At 43.6% G+C, this 16,177-nt stretch overlaps 1 protein-coding gene across 1 annotated transcript in view; it reads left to right on the top strand.

The window, feature by feature from the left end:
* RNF150 (ring finger protein 150) overlaps window positions 1-16,177 on the top strand; it is a 264,405-nt gene that overhangs the window by 183,531 nt on the left and 64,697 nt on the right. Inside the window, exon 4 of the mRNA XM_073604173.1 lies at window positions 1,249-1,331. Coding sequence (XP_073460274.1) covers window positions 1,249-1,331 — 83 coding nt within the window. The remainder of the gene's footprint in view (window positions 1-1,248; window positions 1,332-16,177) is intronic.

The following is a 16,177-nucleotide window of genomic DNA, read 5'->3' as shown; positions in this document are numbered from 1 at the left end:
TCTAATCTCAACTGCCTAAAAATTACTATAAACGACCCTGTGTACATTGTGTACATGTACTGATAAGATAACATAGAGGAGAGTTCAGGAGCAGCTGAAAAACGCCCAACTACTCCTAAGTTTTCGTTTACCAGCAGCAGTGTACATTAAGCCTAAAAAAGAAAACAAATGCAGCCATAACAGCTAGAAATTGGTAAGCTGCAATATGTTTGCTTTTGGGTTTATTACGGCTTTAAATGTCTTATTGTATTATTCACATTAGTGTGAATTTCTAAAGACTAAAGACAGAAAATATGGCTGTTCTGCCTAGAGAAAGTATTCAATATTTGCTCACAAATTCTTTTTTCATGCAAAAATAACAACAGGACTAATGGTTGTTGTGGTCAACATCTTCCACATTTCCTTCCAACCAGCATTTATCAAATTTCCAGCTCGTTCAAATAACCGGTAAACAAAAATATAATTTGGAAGCATTGTGCTTATGAGAGTAGGATTTTGTAAGTGCATTATAAAATGTAGGAGCAATCCCATGCATTAGGAGGTTCGCTGTATTACTGTATATTCTCGAGTGTAAGCTGAGTTTTTCAGCACATTTTTTAGGCTGAACCCCCCCCCCCCCCCCCCGACTTATACTGGAGTGAGGGTCTCAAGTGAGGGTGCAGCCTCATTGTGCCCATCTGCAGCCGTACCTTTGATAACTAAAACAGTGGGTGTCTCCCGCTGTGTCATGCAGTCTGTTCGGTGGCCATCCATTATAACAAAGCCCCACCTCCTCCTCGTCCGTGATAGACGAAACACTTTTACAATGCTGGGAAACTGTATCAATGTTCCGTCTATCGCGGACGAGGCGGGGTTAGTTACAATGGACGGCCGCCGAACACTGCATGACACAGCGGGAGACACCCACTGTTTTAGTTATCAAAGGTATGGCTGCAGATGGGCACTGATGATACAGGTGGGTACAGTGAGGCTGTAAGTGGGTGCACTGAGGCTGCAAATGGGCACAGTGAGGCTGCAGATGGGCATTGTTTACCCAGTAGCTGCTACATTTCCCACCCTAGGCTTATACTTGAGTCAATACGTTTTCCCAGGTTTTTTTTGGTAAAATTAGGTGCCTCGGCTTATATTCAGGTCGGCCTATACTCGAGTATATATGGTACTTTAATGTTTAGCAGTCATTCTTATAGATATGCTGGAAAGAAGGGCACACTGTACAAGCATTCCTAACTATTGCTGTCTTTCCAACAGGAGACAGAGCCAGATTTTGACAACTGCGCTGTATGCATTGAAGGATACAAACCAAATGATGTTGTCCGAGTCTTGCCGTGTCGGTGAGTTCATGCATTGTTGGCATAGTTCAGTTTCCGTAATGTAAATCGTTCCAAACTAGATATTTTGTTGTGTAAGACCATGAAGACTTTTATTGTATTCTTCTAAACCTTATTTGACTGATTTGTGTCATCTTGTCAACTTCACCTCATATTCTACACTGCATTAAGTTTATTTAAAAATAAATAGCAATCAATCGCAACTCATCTGTCAGCAATTTGTTTTCAGTCAATTGAAAACAAGCAGGATCAGCCTTTTGCAGTGTGCACTACAGCCTTTTTTTGTGTGTGTGTGTGTACAGGATAAGCCCAGGTTCATTTTACTTTATTATATATAGTCTTTGTCAGCCATTGACTCCTCTTGCCTCACTGTAAGTAAAGCGGCCAAAGACGTATTGACATTTGGTTGGTTCAACAGGAACCAGACGAATTTTGACCCATCTATGGGCAGGCTGGTTGTACTGAAGTTGATCTGTTTTTTTTGTTTTGTTTTGTATGATTACTGCTGCTGGCTAGAGCAGACAGCAGTAATTATTGTATTCTTATGGCACTGTCAGAACACAATAGTGCAACAGTGGGTATTCCCCCATCAACACTGTATGTATTGATGGCGGAATAAAGCGATTTTTTTTTTTTTTCTTTTTCCTTCGACCTGTGGTCACCAGCCGTCCCATTAAAGTGAATGAGACTGTCTGTGATTCAACAGCGGGTCAGAGGAGAAGCCGCTGCAGGACAGAGATTACAGTTGATCTTTAAAAATTATGATTTAAATCCAGCCTTTTTACTAGTGATTTAAATTGTGATTTAAATTTAAATCAAATCCACCCTGCTAGTTACCAACCTGGTCTCTCAAAAGTCCCCTGACAATTTTCAGTGCATTACTATTGCAACTGAAGCTCATGATTATGTGATTTAAATGATTATGTGATTATAATTTAAATCAAATCCACCCTGCTAGTTACCAACCTGGTCTCTCAAAAGTCCCCTGACAATTTTCAGTGCATTACTATTGCAACTGAAGCTCATGATTATGTTGCCAGGACAGGGAATAGGTGGAGGAAGCCGTGACTCATTTCTCTGTGAATCATTTGGACTATAAATGTTTTTGCATATGCATTTCTATGGAGAACATCTTTTGGCGCATACTTTGACAACTTTTCCAAGGACATGTTTATATTCTGGGTCCAGAATGAGGTTTCTACTCAAACTTGTTTACCTTTCCTAAGAAAAAGAAAGCATCCACCCTATTCTAGATTTAAAGGTTCTCCAAATCCTCCTGCAGGTGCAAAAATTCTGTATTGAATCTGCCTGATCCATCGCCTCCTTCTTTCCTTTAAGAGATCTCTTGGCCTCAGTGGTAAACTGAGATGCCTACTTACATGTTCCCATTTTCTACTCATCTATGCTACTTACTTTTCACTGTGGATACGCAACATTACCAATTAGTTGCTCTTCCCTTTGGCCTGTCCACTGTACCTTGGGCTTTCTTCAAAATGCCAGCCCTTGTTCTGCCACTATTTAGCTTTCAGGGCATTAACTTAACTTGTGAAGGAATGGACACCCGGACACTGCCAGCAAACATTCAGCGGACTATGCATAACCTACAGTGATTCCTGAAACTCCAGAATCCGTGCTACATCCAAATTCTCACTTGGAGTGTCTGGGCTTGATCTTCTTTACTGACCTGTCCAAGGTTCTTCTTCGCCTGGAAGGACTCCGCGACCTCTGCTCCAGTGTTAAGGCTCTGCAGTGCAGTAGACAACTGATCCTCCATTTTTGGATTAGGGTCCAATTGTGTACTTCTTGAAACCGTTCCATACACCCAAGTTTACTCCAAACTATTGCAACGCAACATTCTGGCAGCATGGGATCAGAGGAGCAGTCGTCCAGATCGTCCATCACACCTGACTGGCAGGACTAGGTTTGCCCTGGCATGGTGGGTAACAAATTTGACACTGGAATTGGGGAAGTCCCCTCCCAAGTTCCCCTCTTGCCAACAACACAGGATTGAAATGGAAGGTATCCCTGTGATTCTCATTGCATTGAACTGGCACTGGAGGACATGGTACTTGAACCACATCAGGCTTCTATGGGGCCTATCAGATTGTCCAGATTTTCTGTCCCACAGTTTGCCATCCTGCTTCTCGGTCACTGGCTTTAACAGCTTGACTGTTGAAGCCTAAGTCCTGAGGGACGGGCATATCTATGCTTTCTTGAAAACTAGGAAATCAACATCTAGCAAAGTCTGCTATCACACCTGTTAAACATTGCTTTTAGTGCAAGATAAGGAAATTCCATCCCAGGAAGTTTTCTGTGGGACAAATACTGTTTCTCTCTCTAGTTTGGCCTGTATCAACGTTTTGCCTTAAGTACCCACAAGGGTCCAACCTCAGCCTTAAGCCAGCCATAGACAGTTTGAATCTTGGCTGGTTCAGCAGGAGCGGGCTGAGTTTAAAACCATGTATGGGCAGGCTAAATGTCTCCAAGTTGATTGATCTATCAACTTTGGTACAACCAGCCTGTCAGATTTTACATGCAATTATTGCTAGTGGGAATGTGAGCAACAGCCCGTATGAAGGCCTTCAGTAGGGAATGGTAGGCAAGTGATGATGAAAAAGAACTGCTAAGGCCGGCCATAGCTGGGAGAACACAATGGCTCTGCAGGAGGGATTCCTCTATCAACACTGTTGATGAGGGAATTGAGCAAATTTTCTTTCCTGCAACCCTTGGAATTTCTCCGTCTATGGCCTGTTTTAGCAGTTCTTTTTCAGTCATCACTTGCCTATCACTCCCTAGTAAAGGCCTTCATACAGGCTGTTGCTCACAGTGTTCTCCCTGTATGTTTCTCTGTAATTCTCAGTCTGGTTCTGCTTGTTCTTCAAAGACCACCCTTTGAACCTTTAGAAGATATTACTCTGTCTAGCCTTACTCGCAAGGTTGCCTTTCTGATCACCATCATTTCTGCGAGGGGAGTTTACAGATTGGCGGACTTAAACCATAAAAAAAAAACTTTCTTGTGCTACACAAAAACAATGATGTTTTGAGGCTAGTGTTTTTTTTCTTTTCACCTTAATCAGGACAATGATCATCAGTATCTCTGTTCTGTTCCCTTATTGAATTCATGTCTGCAGCTTTTTTTCTTCAGCCTGACTCTGTCAGTGCTGAAAGACTGGCAAAGGACTGACTGGTCTTCTGTTCACACTTTTATTATAATTTACCATGTGGATGTTCAGGCCTCAGCTGATGCCAGCTTTGGCTGTAAAATATTTTTTCTTTGTGGGTAGTCTGGTTGGGTATCCTTTTGTCTGTTGTGTGCCCACACCGCATGTGGGCTGCTTTTGGACACCCTAATGTTCTAGAATGCTATCCTGTGTCCTGTAATGTACAATTATGAAAATATGGTCTTTGCCTTACCTGTAAAATCCTTTTCCTGGAGTGCATTACCGGACACAAGTCCCTCCCCTCTTATGATTCTCTGCCATCATTGTTTGCTAAAAAATAGAGGCACACAGGACTGGTTGTACTGGGTTTCCTTAAAGCTTTGATTGCCAGTGTCCAGTTCTCTTGAAGGTGGCAGTAACTGTATAATCCAGCGTTTCAGAATACTATGTTTCCTTTGTCCAGTAATGTACTCCAAGGGAAGGATTTTACATGTTTGACTAAAACCCTTTTGTTGCACAACTACAAAGCACAAGACCACCTATTTACCATTATAGCATCACTGAAAAGCTGAAAAGGCATATACTTGTCCATCCCCACTTTGATATCTTTCAAGGAATTGAACAGCAAGGTTGCACCTCCTGCTGCCATAATTAAAGGCCAGGTAGCTATGTAACCCTAGCCTTTAATCTACAGACTGATGAAAATAGGGCCTTATTTACACCTATGCATCATTAGTGCTTTTTACATTTTGCGGATTTGCACTACAGAATGTGTTCTATAGGAAACCATGTTAAATGGACTGTAGTGCAAATCTGCAAAATGCCTTAAAAATGCTTAGGTTTGAATCCAGCCTTTAGAGGTTTCATTGCTGGACCTGCTGGGGCATTTAAGAAGACTGTCTTTGTGTAAGGTACTGTCTCGGTTTTAGGCAGACTGACCCTTTGGTTTGGATTTAATTTGCTCCCAAAAGTATGGTAAATAATGTATCCACCGTTTGAGAAAAACTATAGGAAAATTTAAATTGTTAGTCCACCAATAACTGATATTTTGTGCACAAATATACATTTATAGCGAGTTGATGACTTAATGTTTGACAATTTGTATTGTATTTTGGACAGACTTTAGTTACGAATTATATATAATTATAGGGTTTTAATAAAATACTTATTTCCTGGTTGTGCTCCAGAGATTGTGATAATTATGGAGAATAGAGAAAAGGTTCTAACACAATAAATTAGTCTACTGCTACCACCAGGAAAACGATCTGTCGGCGGCTGCTACTCCACTGCACCCTAACCTGGTCTGCAAGTACAGTTGAATAACAAGAAGATGGACCATGGAACCAATTGCAGTGAGGATTATTAGGATTAATTGAACAAAGACAACAGGTCTCAGCCATCTCCTTGACCTGTTTCCACCCAAAGGTGCTTAACTAACTTTGGGATGTATTAATGTTGCTAGGAGAATGTGTCTGTTATCATACAGAAAAACACACCAAAGATGCATATACATGCATTTTTTTTTTTTATGCGTTTTTGATGTGATTCTTTTGAAGTCTATGGAGCCAAACACACACCATGCTGTGTGTAAAAAAGAAAAAAAAAAAAAAAGTCCCTGCACCTTTCCAAAAAACACATAGGTGAAAACTGCATAAGGCCCCTTTCAGACGGAGGGGAATCTGTCAAAGCAGATCCTCCTGCCCTGCGTGGGATCCCTCTCCTGATCCCCGCTGAGCAGGTGGATGACCGGTCCGTGTCAGAACCACTCCACTATGCAGAGTGGACACGGACACAGCCCACTGTTCTCTATGGGGCGGTCGAATGGAAATTAACTGCCTGTCTGTTTCCATCTGATTGTCATCCATTCCGCAGGATGTTTAACCACTTGCCGACCGCCGCACGACTATATACGTCGGCAGAATGGCACGGGCAGGCAAAAGGACGTACAGGTACGTCCTTGCCTGCCCGCGGGTGGGGGGTCCGATCGGACCCCCCCCGGTGCCAGCGGCGGTCGGTTCGAGGTCAGGGTCGATCGAAGGTGAGGGGGAGGCCACTCATTCGTGGCTCCCCCCTCGCGATCGCTCCTGGCTTCTGTGAATGTAAACAGAAGCGGAGGAAGTGATGTCATCTCTCCTCGAGACGGTCTTTTCGTCCGGCGCCGAGGAGAGAAGACATCCAAGTAAGTGCACCAACACTACACATACAGTAGAACACGCAGGCACACTTGTCACCCCCCTGTCACCCCCCAGTCACCCCCCGATCACCCCCCTGTACCCCCACACATACTGACACCAATAGCAGGTTTTTTTTTTTTTCTGATTATTGCATTGGTGTCAGTTTGTGTCAGTTATAAGTGTTAGGGCAGTTAGGTTAGCCCCCTTTAGGTCTAGGGTACCCCCCTTAGGTCCAGGGTACCCCCCTAACCCCCCCTAATAAAGTTTTAACCCCGTGATCACCCCCCATCGCCAGTGTCACTAAGCGATCGTTTTTCTGATCGCTGTATTAGTGACACAGGTGACGCTAGTTAGGGAGGTAAGTATATAGGTTCGCTGTCAGTGTTTTATAGCGACAGGGACCCCCATATACTACCTTCTAAAGGTTTTAACCCCTTGATTGCCCCCTAGTTAACCCTTTCACCAGTGATCACCATATAATTGTTACGGGTGACGCTGGTTAGTTGGTTTGTTTTTTGTAGTTTATTATAGTTTATTACAGTTTATTATAGTTTTAGGGCACCCGCCGTTTATTACCTTATAAAGGTTTAACCCCCTAATTGCCCGGCGGTGATATAAGTTAAGTTTTTAGGGTCAGATAAGGTCTGCGTCGCCCCAGGCAGCGTCAGGTTAGCGCCAGTACCGCTAACACCCACGCACGCAGCATACACCTCCCTTAGTGCTATAGTATCTGAGCGGATCGATATCTGATCCGATCAGATCTATACTCCCCAGCAGTTTAGGGTCCCCCAAAAAAACGCAGTGTTAGCGGGATCAGCCCAGATACCTGCTAGCACCTGCGTTTTGCTCCTCGGCCCAGCCCAGCCCAGCCCACCCAAGTGCAGTATCGATCGATAACTGTCACAAAACACTAAGCACACATAACTGCAGCGTTCGCAGAGTCAGGCCTGATCCCTGCGATCGCTAACAGTTTTTTGGTAGCGTTTTGAATCAGTCGCTGACAGTCAGGAGCTTTTTTGCCTGTGAGTCTCACTAGTGTACCCCTAAATTTAGAGGCCAAAATGGCAAATCGAAGGTACACTAGTGAAGAGGCCTACACGTTTCTGAGTATGACAGATAGTGAAGAGGAAGTCACTCATCTGTCAAGTTCAGGCTCAGAATACGATCCTGTAGAGGACAGCGGCTCCATGACAGATAGCTCTGACGACGGAGTTGTGGTCCCTACTAGGGTCAGGCGTACCAGACCCCGAACTTCTTCTTCTGTCCTTGAAGTGCAAGAACCGCAGGTCCCTCGTATGGAGCAGAGCAGTACTAGTGCCGCTACTCCTTCTGGTGAACTGGCAAGCACCAGCGGCCTAGTACACCCTGGTCGTACATCCAGCACTGCAGTATCACGTGGTGACGTGGCGAGTCCCATAAGTGCAGTTCAAGCTGGTGAGGTGGCAAGCACTAGTAGGGTCCCGCTGCCACCAAGAAGACAAAGACAGGCCCGTCGTGCCCATAGTGCCCTTCCTGCTGCATTGGTAAATCCGAATTGGGTACCCACCACTTCTGCAGCACCCGTATTGCCCCCATTCACTGGCCAACCCAGAATTCAGGTGGAAACAGTTGATTTTACGCCACTGGATTTTTATTCACTGTTTTTCACCGAAGATCTCTATAGATCTATTGTGGACCAAAGCAATTTGTACGCTGGTCAACACATCGCCACTATTCCCCAGTCCTCCCTTGCCAGAGATTGGAGACCAATTATGGTCTCCGAATTTAAGGTCTTTCTGGGCCTTTCCCTCAACATGGGCATAACCAAAAAGAGTGAGTTGCGGTCATATTGGTCCACTGACCCAATTCACCATATGCCCGTGTTCTCTGCCTCCATGACCAGGGCACGATACGAGCAGATTTTGCGGTTCATGCACTTCAACGACAATGAACTCTGTCGTCCTCGTGGAGACCCTGAATACGATCGGCTCTACAAAATTCGGCCCCTCGTAAACCACTTCAACCAACGTTTTGCAGACTTGTTTACTCCCCATCAAGTTGTCTGCGTTGATGAGTCCCTGATTAAATTTTCTGGCCGCTTGTCATTCAAACAGTACCTTCCCAGCAAGCGTGCCAGATACGGGGTCAAGATGTATAAGCTCTGTGACAGGGCCACAGGCTATACATGTAGATTTATGGTTTACGAGGGCAAAGATAGTCACGTAGAGCCGACAAACTGCCCTGACTACATAGGAAGCGCTGGCAAGATAGTGTGGGACTTGGTGTCACCCTTATTCGGAAAGGGGTACCACTTGTACGTGGACAATTATTACACGAGCGTGCCACTTTTTAGTCACCTTTTTGATCATCAAATTGGAGCATGTGGCACCGTGCGACCTAATCGCCAGGGCTTTCCTCAGCGGCTTGTAGATTCCCGTCTTAGGCTGGGGGAGAGAGCCTGCTTGCAGTGTAATAATTTGCTCGCTATGAAGTGGAGGGACAATAAGAATGTTTTCGTTCTTACCTCCCTTCATGCAGACACGACGACCCAAATTACTACGGCGACTGGTGTTGTGGAGAAACCCCTCTGTGTCCACGAATATAACCAAAATATGGGAGGGGTGGACCTCAACGACCAGTTGTTGGCGCCGTACCTAATTGCCCGTAAGGCCAGACGCTGGTACAAAAAAGTGTCTGTATACTTATTTCAATTGGCTTTGCTGAACGCTCATGTGCTATACAGAGCTTCAGGACGGACTGGATCCTTCCTTAAATTCCAGGAAGAGATCGTCAGAGCCCTTCTGTTTCCAGACGGTGCTCCACCTTACCTTCCCCAACCAAATGCAGTAGGCCGGCTGCATGAGAGGCATTTTCCTTATGCCATCCCGAGTACCCCTACCCAACAAGCCCCCCAAAGAAAATGTCGTGTCTGCAGAAAGCGCGGATTTAGGCGTGACACCCGGTATTATTGTCCCTCCTGTCCTGGCAATCCTGGTCTTTGCATTGGTGAATGTTTTGAACGCTACCATACACTAGTTGAGTTTTAGCGTAGGGTACAGCACTGCACAGACTAGGACACACTTTCACAGGGTCTCCCAAGATGCCATCGCATTTTGAGAGACCCAAACCTGGAACCGTTACAGTTTTAAAAGTTACAGTTATAAAAAAAAAAATGTAAAAAAAAAAAACCAAAAATAGTTGTCGTTTTTATTGTTCTCTCTCTCTCTATTTTCTCTCTATTGTTCTTCTCTTTTTTACTGTATTCTATTCTGCAATGTTTTATTGTTATGTTTTATTATGTTTGCTTTTCAGGTATGTAATTTTTTTATAGTTTAATGTGTTTTAACCATTTTTTTGTTTTCAGGTACGCCATTCAGCTGCAGCGCGGATTTATTTATCTTGACAGCAACAGCGTTTGCTCCCACGATACATAAAGCCGTGACTCCAGCGCTGTCGGAGGTGATTTCACCACCACAGTTACATACTTCAGCATATATGCCGAAGCGTGGGGGCAGCAGTGGGTGGAGGAGCGATTTGCTCCTGCCTTTTGTGGGAGGATGCCCCCATGCTTCGGCATATATATATTTTAGGTAGGCACAAGTTGCGTTAAATGTTTTATTTTTTACTATGTTTTTTTTTTTTTGTATTTGCTTTGCAGGTATGGTAAGTATTACTGTTATACTGTAATGTTACTTTGTTTTTTGTTAACCATCATTTGCTTAGCAGGTACGCCATTCAGTTGCAGCGCGGATTTATTTATCTTGACAGCAACAGCGTTTGCTCCCACGATACATAAAGCCGTGACTCCAGCGCCGTCGGAGGTGATTTCACCACCACAGTTACATACTTCAGCATATATGCCGAAGCGTGGGGGCAGCAGTGGGTGGAGGAGCGATTTGCTCCTGCCTTTTGCGGGAGGATGCCCCCATGCTTCGGCATATATAAAACGGTGCATGTATGCCCATCATTAGAAGTGGGTGGATGAAGGGAGGTATTCTAATGGTGGGCATACCCACCGATCAAGATCTTTTTTTCGTTCAGCCCACAGGCTGCATGAAAAAACAGTTTACAATGTATGCCCAACAAGGACCAGCAATGTACTGGTATGTTGCTGGACTTTGAGTGGTTATACCAGAATGATGCCTGCAGGTTTAGGTATCATCTTGGTATCATTCTTTTCAGCCAGCGGTCGGCTTTCATGTAAAAGCAATCCTAGTGGCTAATTAGCCTCTAGACTGCTTTTACAAGCAGTGGGAGGGAATGCCCCCCCCCCCCCCCACCGTCTTCCATGTTTTTCTCTGGCTCTCCTGTCCCAACAGGGAACCTGAGAATGCAGCCGGTGATTCAGCCAGCTGACCATAGAGCTGATCAGAGACCAGAATGGCTCCAAACATCTCTATGGCCTAAGAAACCGGAAGCTACGAGCATTTCATGACTTAGATTTCGCCGGATGGGAAATTGGGAAAGCATTTTATCACACCGATCTTGGTGTGGTCAGATGCTTTGAGGGCAGAGGAGAGATCTAGGGTCTAATAGACCCCAATTTTTTCAAAAAAGAGTACCTGTCACTACCTATTGCTATCATAGGGGATATTTACATTCCCTGAGATAACAATAAAAATGATTAAAAAAAAAAAAAAATGAAAGGAACAGTTTAAAAATAAGATAAAAAAGCAAAAAAATAATAAGGAAAAAAAAAAAAAAAAGCACCCCTGTCCCCCCCTGCTCTCGCACAAAGGCGAACGCAAGCGTCGGTCTGGCGTCAAATGTAAACAGCAATTGCACCATGCATGTGAGGTATCACCGCGAAGGTCAGATTGAGGGCAGTAATTTTAGCAGTAGACCTCCTCTGTAAATCTAAAGTGGTAACCTGTAAAGGCTTTTAAAGACTTTTAAAAATGTATTTAGTTTGTCGCCACTGCACGTTTGTGCGCAATTTTAAAGCATGTCATGTTTGGTATCCATGTACTCGGCCTAAGATCATCTTTTTTATTTCATCAAACATTTGGGCAATATAGTGTGTTTTAGTGCATTAAAATGTTAAAAAGTGTGTTTTTTCCCCAAAAAATGCGTTTGAAAAATCGCTGCGCAAATACTGTGTGAAAAAAAAAAAATGAAACACCCACCATTTTAATCTGTAGGGCATTTGCTTTAAAAAAATATATAATGTTTGGGGGTTCAAAGTAATTTTCTTGCAAAAAAAAATAATTTTTTCATGTAAACAAAAAGTGTCAGAAAGGGCTTTGTCTTCAAGTGGTTAGAAGAGTGGGTGATGTGTGACATAAGCTTCTAAATGTTGTGCATAAAATGCCAGGACAGTTCAAAACCCCCCCAAATGACCCCATTTTGGAAAGTAGACACCCCAAGCTATTTGCTGAGAGGCATGTCGAGTCCATGGAATATTTTATATTGTGACACAAGTTGCGGGAAAAAGACAAATTTTTTTTTTTTGCACAAAGTTGTCACTAAATGATATATTGCTCAAACATGCCATGGGAATATGTGAAATTACACCCCAAAATACATTCTGTTGCTTCTCCTGAATACGGGGATACCCCATGTGTGAGACTTTTTGGGAGCCTAGCCGCGTACGGGACCCCGAAAACCAAGCACCGCCTTCAGGCTTTCTAAGGGCGTAAATTTTTGATTTCACTCTTCACTGCCTACCACAGTTTCGGAGGCCATGGAATACCCAGATGGCATAAACCCCCCCCAAATGACCCCATTTTGGAAAATAGACACCCAAAGCTATTTGCTGAGAGGTATAGTGAGTATTTTGCAGACCTCACTTTTTGTCACAAACTTTTTAAAATTGAAAAAAGAAAAAAAAAAAACGTTTTTCTTGTCTTTCTTCATTTTCAAAAACAAATGAGAGCTGCAAAATACTCGCCATGCCTCAGCAAATAGCTTGGGGTGTCTACTTTCCAAAATGGGGTCATTTTGGGGGGTTTTGTGCTATCTTGGCATTTTATGGCCTTCGAAACTGTGATGGGTAGTGAGGAGTGAAAGCAAAAATTAACGCCCTTAGAAATCCTGAAGGCGGTGATTGGATTTCGGGGCCCCGTATGAAGCTAGGCTCCCAAAAAGTGCCACTCATGTGGTATCCCCATACTCAGGAGAAGCAGCAGAATGTATTTTGGGGTGTAATTCCACATATGCCCATGGCCTGTGTGAGCAATATATCATTTAGTGACAACTTTGTGCAAAAAAAAAAAAAAAAAAAAATTGTCACTTTCCCGCAACTTGTGTCAAAATATAAAATATTCCATGGACTCAACATGCCTCTCAGCAAATAGCTTGGGGTGTCTACTTTCCAAAATGGGGTCATTTGGGGGGGTTTGTGCCATCTTGGCATTTTATGGCCTTCAAAACTGTGATAGGTAGTGAGGAGTGAAATCAAAAATGTATGCCCTTAGAAATCCTGAAGGCGGTGCTTGGTTTTCGGGGCCCCGTACGCGGCTAGGCTCCCAAAAAGTCCCACACATGTGGTATCCCCATACTCAGGAGAAGCAGCTAAATGTATTTTGGGGTGCAATTCCATATATGCCCATGGCCTGTGTGAGCAATATATCATTTAGTGACAACTTTGTGCAAAAAAAAAAAAAAATTTGTCACATTCCCGCAACTTGTGTCAAAAAAGAAACTATTCCATGGACTCAACATGCCTCTCAGCAAATAGCTTGGGGTGTCTACTTTCCAAAATGGGGTCATTTGGGGGGGTTTTGTGCCATCTTGGCATTTTATGGCCTTCAAAACTGTGATAGGTAGTGAGGAGTGAAATCAAAAATTTATGCCCTTTGAAATCCTGAAGGCGGTGCTTGGTTTTCGGGGCCCCGTACGCGGCTAGGCTCCAAAAAAGTCCCACACATGTGGTATCCCCATACTCAGGAGAAGCAGCTGAATGTATTTTGGGGTGCAATTCCACATATGCCCATGGCTTGTGTGAGCAATATATCATTTAGTGACAACTTTTTGTAATTTTTTTTTTTTATTATTTATTTATTTTTTTTTTTGTCATTATTCAATCACTTGGGACAAAAAAAATAAATATTCAATGAGTTCAACATGCCTCTCAGCAATTTCCTTGGGGTGTCTACTTTCCAAAATGGGGTCATTTGGGGGGGTTTTGTACTGCCCTGCCATTTTAGCACCTCATGAAATGACATAGGCAGTCATAAACTAAAAGCTGTGTAAATTCCAGAAAATGTACCCTAGTTTGTAGACGCTATAACTTTTGCGCAAACCAATAAATATACGCTTATTGACATTTTTTTTACCAAAGACATGTGGCCGAATACATTTTGGCCTAAATGTATGACTAAAATTGAGTTTATTGGATTTTTTTTATAACAAAAAGTAGAAAATATCATTTTTTTTCAAAATTTTCGGTCTTTTTCCGTTTATAGCGCAAAAAATAAAAACAGCAGAGGTGATCAAATACCATCAAAAGAAAGCTCTATTTGTGGGAAGAAAAGGACGCAAATTTCGTTTGGTTACAGCATTGCATGACCGCGCAATTAGCAGTTAAAGCGACGCAGTGCCAAATTGTAAAAAGTGCTCTGGTCAGGAAGGGGGTAAATCCTTCCGGGGCTGAAGTGGTTAAGGAATATTGGGAGCCTGATCCCCAGTCAGGCTGCCAAATAAATTAAGGGCATTTGGACTATTGCGGTACAGTAAAAACGTGTTACAATGTAAATATTATAACAAATTAAAAATTGTAAAAGGTTGATTTATTGATGCAGAAAACAAATCATCAGTTACACAGCAAAACATGGTAGCAACAATAAAGTAATTGACCCCGAAGGGGGAGGATTATACAGTAAAGCGATTAATCTCAGATATCATGTTCCTCGACTAGTTTCGCAGATACTGGCCGCTTCATCAGGAGGGAATCTGTAGATTATGTTTCTGACTAAACAGTCTAAACCTAACAAATAATAAGAGTATACATGATAAAGTTGCTGAAAAACTTCATAATACAGCATCAAGAGTAGACATGGTATTAAAAAGGTTAAAAGGGGGAAAGGAGTGGAGCTGCTTACCCATGTCCCAGCAGGCCCCAAACGCAGGGCTTATATCACCAAATTGATCCCCCGCGGCGACCTGGAGGAGCTTCAAAAAATAATGAAAATAGATCAGGGTAATCAATTAACCAATTGGGTATACTAGAGTGGCCAACCTAGAGAACAAGTGGATGAGTGGAGTGTAAAATAGTATAGGAAATACTGAGAATAAAAAAGTGATCAATGTGAATAGGTGGTAATATACTGTACACAGTGGGGGAAAAGAGAAATGGTGAAAAAAGTGAAGAAAATATAATGAATGGGGTGAAGGGAACAAAAGAAGTGTAGGAAAAATGAATGATGAAAAATAAATAGTGAATACCAAAAAACGTAATGGATTGTGTATAGTAGGAAGAAGTGGGTAAACAGATAAAAGAAAGGAATTATATAAAGGGGGGAGGGGGAAAGAAGGACGGAGAGGGGGGGGAAGGTGGACATGACAGTGGGTGAATGGGAAAAGGGGGGGAGGGATGGAATGGGAAAACACTGGGAAGGGAGACACAAGAAAGGAGAAAGAACAGAAGGGAGGGGGAGGGGGGAGAAAGAGGGGAGGGGGGAGGGAGGAAGGATGAAAATGATCAGGAGGAGTGTGGGGTAAAAAGTGAGTAAGAGGCATAGGAATTTTAAGGGTTCCCGGGGGAGGCATCGCTCAAGGAGCCGGTGCCTATACATAGCCAGCATCGATAACATTAGGGACTACAGGCACAGGGTGGAGGCGTGATAGGGCAATTCCACCCATGCCTGGAGCACCTATAGAGAAAAGAAACGGTATCAGGTATAAGAGGAAAGCAATGATGCCAGTGCCTGGAATTAAGGGACTGCAACGTGGTAGTAGTAAGGCTGGTAGACTTGCAATGAGCTGGCTAAGACACGTAATCCCGGGAACCGAACATCCAAATCATCAAAAAACAGGCCGAGGCCTGTTATTTGTAGCTCCCGACCGTGCGACGCTGACCCACGCTTCGGGAAGACGCCGGCACATGACGTCACAGGGTCAGAGATCCCACATAGTGTGCGCGCCTAAAAAATCACATGCCCGCATGCGCACCGCCACCAAGGCCAGGGAAGGAATCCCCGCCAGAGGCAGTGCAAGAGAAAAAGGCGGCCCCATCCGCAGGATGGATGGGGAACAGATCCCTATCTGTCTGTTTTTAGCGCATAGGAGATCTGCTGACATCCACTGCCCCATAGAGAACAATGGGTGGTCCGATCGAGTCTCCCTGAAAAACAGACAGGCTGACTTGTTTGTTGGTGTGTATGTGAGCCATAGGAACTAATGTTAAATGGACTGTAGTGTCTTTCTGTAAATGCACTGCAAAATGCATACATGTGATCCTAGCTTTAGACTTTAATGTATAGCCTAAATGGTTTTCCTAGTTTTGGGTGGAGTAGGGAGGGGTTAGAACCTCTCTCATGTTTTTATTGTTTTCTGTGTCCCTATCGAGATTCACCCTCTATCTGTCCTGAGGATC

The sequence above is a fragment of the Aquarana catesbeiana genome, linkage group LG01 (assembly GCF_042186555.1).
Source record: "Aquarana catesbeiana isolate 2022-GZ linkage group LG01, ASM4218655v1, whole genome shotgun sequence".
Taxonomy (NCBI): domain Eukaryota; kingdom Metazoa; phylum Chordata; class Amphibia; order Anura; family Ranidae; genus Aquarana; species Aquarana catesbeiana.
The sequence above is the reverse complement of the archived record's forward strand: the minus strand, read 5'-3'. Positions and strand labels throughout refer to the sequence as shown.